Source organism: Gavialis gangeticus, unplaced genomic scaffold (genome assembly GCF_001723915.1).
Source record: "Gavialis gangeticus isolate Ggan-Ray unplaced genomic scaffold, GavGan_comp1, whole genome shotgun sequence".
Classification (NCBI taxonomy): Eukaryota; Metazoa; Chordata; order Crocodylia; family Gavialidae; genus Gavialis; species Gavialis gangeticus.
The window spans coordinates 12,879,128-12,880,854 of record NW_017728996.1 but is presented as its reverse complement, the minus strand read 5'-3'; the positions used below and the strand labels follow the sequence as shown (position 1 = coordinate 12,880,854).

At 40.1% G+C, this 1,727-nt stretch overlaps 1 protein-coding gene across 3 annotated transcripts in view; it reads left to right on the top strand.

Moving 5' to 3' along the window:
- MCTP2 (multiple C2 and transmembrane domain containing 2) overlaps window positions 1-1,727 on the top strand; it is a 235,120-nt gene that overhangs the window by 123,443 nt on the left and 109,950 nt on the right. For all 3 annotated transcript variants that reach the window (XM_019504031.1, XM_019504030.1, XM_019504029.1), the window contains one exon: window positions 1,644-1,684. In XM_019504031.1, the coding sequence (XP_019359576.1) occupies window positions 1,644-1,684 (41 nt within the window). The remainder of the gene's footprint in view (window positions 1-1,643; window positions 1,685-1,727) is intronic.

Here is a 1,727-nt window from a genome sequence, read left to right as displayed (position 1 = left end):
CCCGAACATTCACAGAAAATAGGCTGTTAAGAAGCGGAAAGCATGCAATTTATAGCAGATGGGTACAAACTGCTCCAGCTCTACAACTGGAATGGGATCAATCAGGAGCAGTGCATGCACCATTTACCCGGAAGAAACTCACCTGGGAGAACCCTGTGGAATTTTTGCCTATTAAGACAGCACCTTAACAAGTTTTGTTTAAATAAAAACTTGTCGGCAAGCATTAAGCGTAGCAAGAACTCTCTCTCCATCATCCATCCTGCATCCCTTTGAGAACTGCGGCTCCCCCTGTACCATGGAAACAAAGCTTTCCCTTCCTACCTTTTTTTGTTAAAAACCACAAACTTTCTGTTCAGCCTGTTCTTAAAAGCCAAAACCCGCAGAGCTTCCTGAAAGTTCCACTCCATTTACTGGCCTTCCAAATAGAAAGCATTTAGCTGAGTTAAGTGATTAGACTGTGAACAAGTCGTGCACTTGACCACTTGCTTCTGATTCAACTGTCTATCTAGCGAACACTTGCCTGCTTATCCTTGGTTTCTGTTTTGTCGTCTCTTCGCGATACATGCTTTCTTCTTCTCTTTTTTTCTCAAAGTGTCACAGACTATAACAATGTGCATTATGAGCTGGAGGATACCTGCAAGCCACACTGCCCCCCTGGGAAGTATAACAATATACTAAAAGCACAGCTCTAGGAAGGTTTGTAAAGGAGATCGGGGCATAAAGTATAATGTAGCAGAAAATGGAGGATGCGACTTTAAGGAAGCTGGTTGTTTTTCGGCTCAACATTTAGATGTTGTGCTTGTCCCCCAAATCACAATAAAAGTAATTGGAGCTTTGAAAAGTCATTAAAAATGCTGGAGTTTTGCAGGGGGGGAGGAGAAAAAAGTTAGACTTAAATTTCTCCGCTGCAGAATTTGTTACCTAAATCATTCAAGCCCAGAGCTAGTGCAGGAGAGCCAGAAAGTAAAACTGATAATAAATGAAAACTAAGTAGTCTTGCTCATGTGGTTTGTTTTTTGTTTGTTTCTTGTCTGTCTGTCTTTTTTTTTTTTGCAATTCTTCCAGCACAAACAGACAAACCCAGCAGTGAAAAATAAGTTTAGATTTTTAACCTTTAACTCCGATCCGGTACCTTGGTACCACTTTAAAAGGGGAAAGAGAACTGCCACTACTGTGTAGGAGTACACATCTGCTGCAGCGATGTAACCATCACCTCTGCACCATCCTGTGGTGATACAAGCCAGCTAAATAACATGTATTTTGATCCTGAATGAAGTGGGAATAAAGTGGAACGGTTCTGCTACACTTGACTCACTACAGAGCCATGTAGATAGCGGTGACAGTTAATATTGGTATCCTTTGATATTGTTATAATTGTTACATCTATCTATGCCCTTGGATTCTAGCCTCCACTAAAATCAATTGTAATTACTTCTAGAAAAAGCAATGGGAGTTGGGTGCCTACATATGTTTGTAGATCTGGGCTATAGTTCACTTGCACATTATTTTTTTTTTCCTTTATGCCTTTTTTTTGTGTTCTTCTATTATTAATAGGGGTGGAAATGGCTCTTTTTTAAAAACTGTTGCTTTTTGTCTCACATAAATGATTCTTTTTAAATTAATCCATGTCAATGGTTTTCTAGGTGTAAAGTGGATATTACTGCTTTACCTAAGAAGCAGACCTGTCCTTTAGAACTGCCGCTGGAGAAGCAACCGGGGTCTCTGCT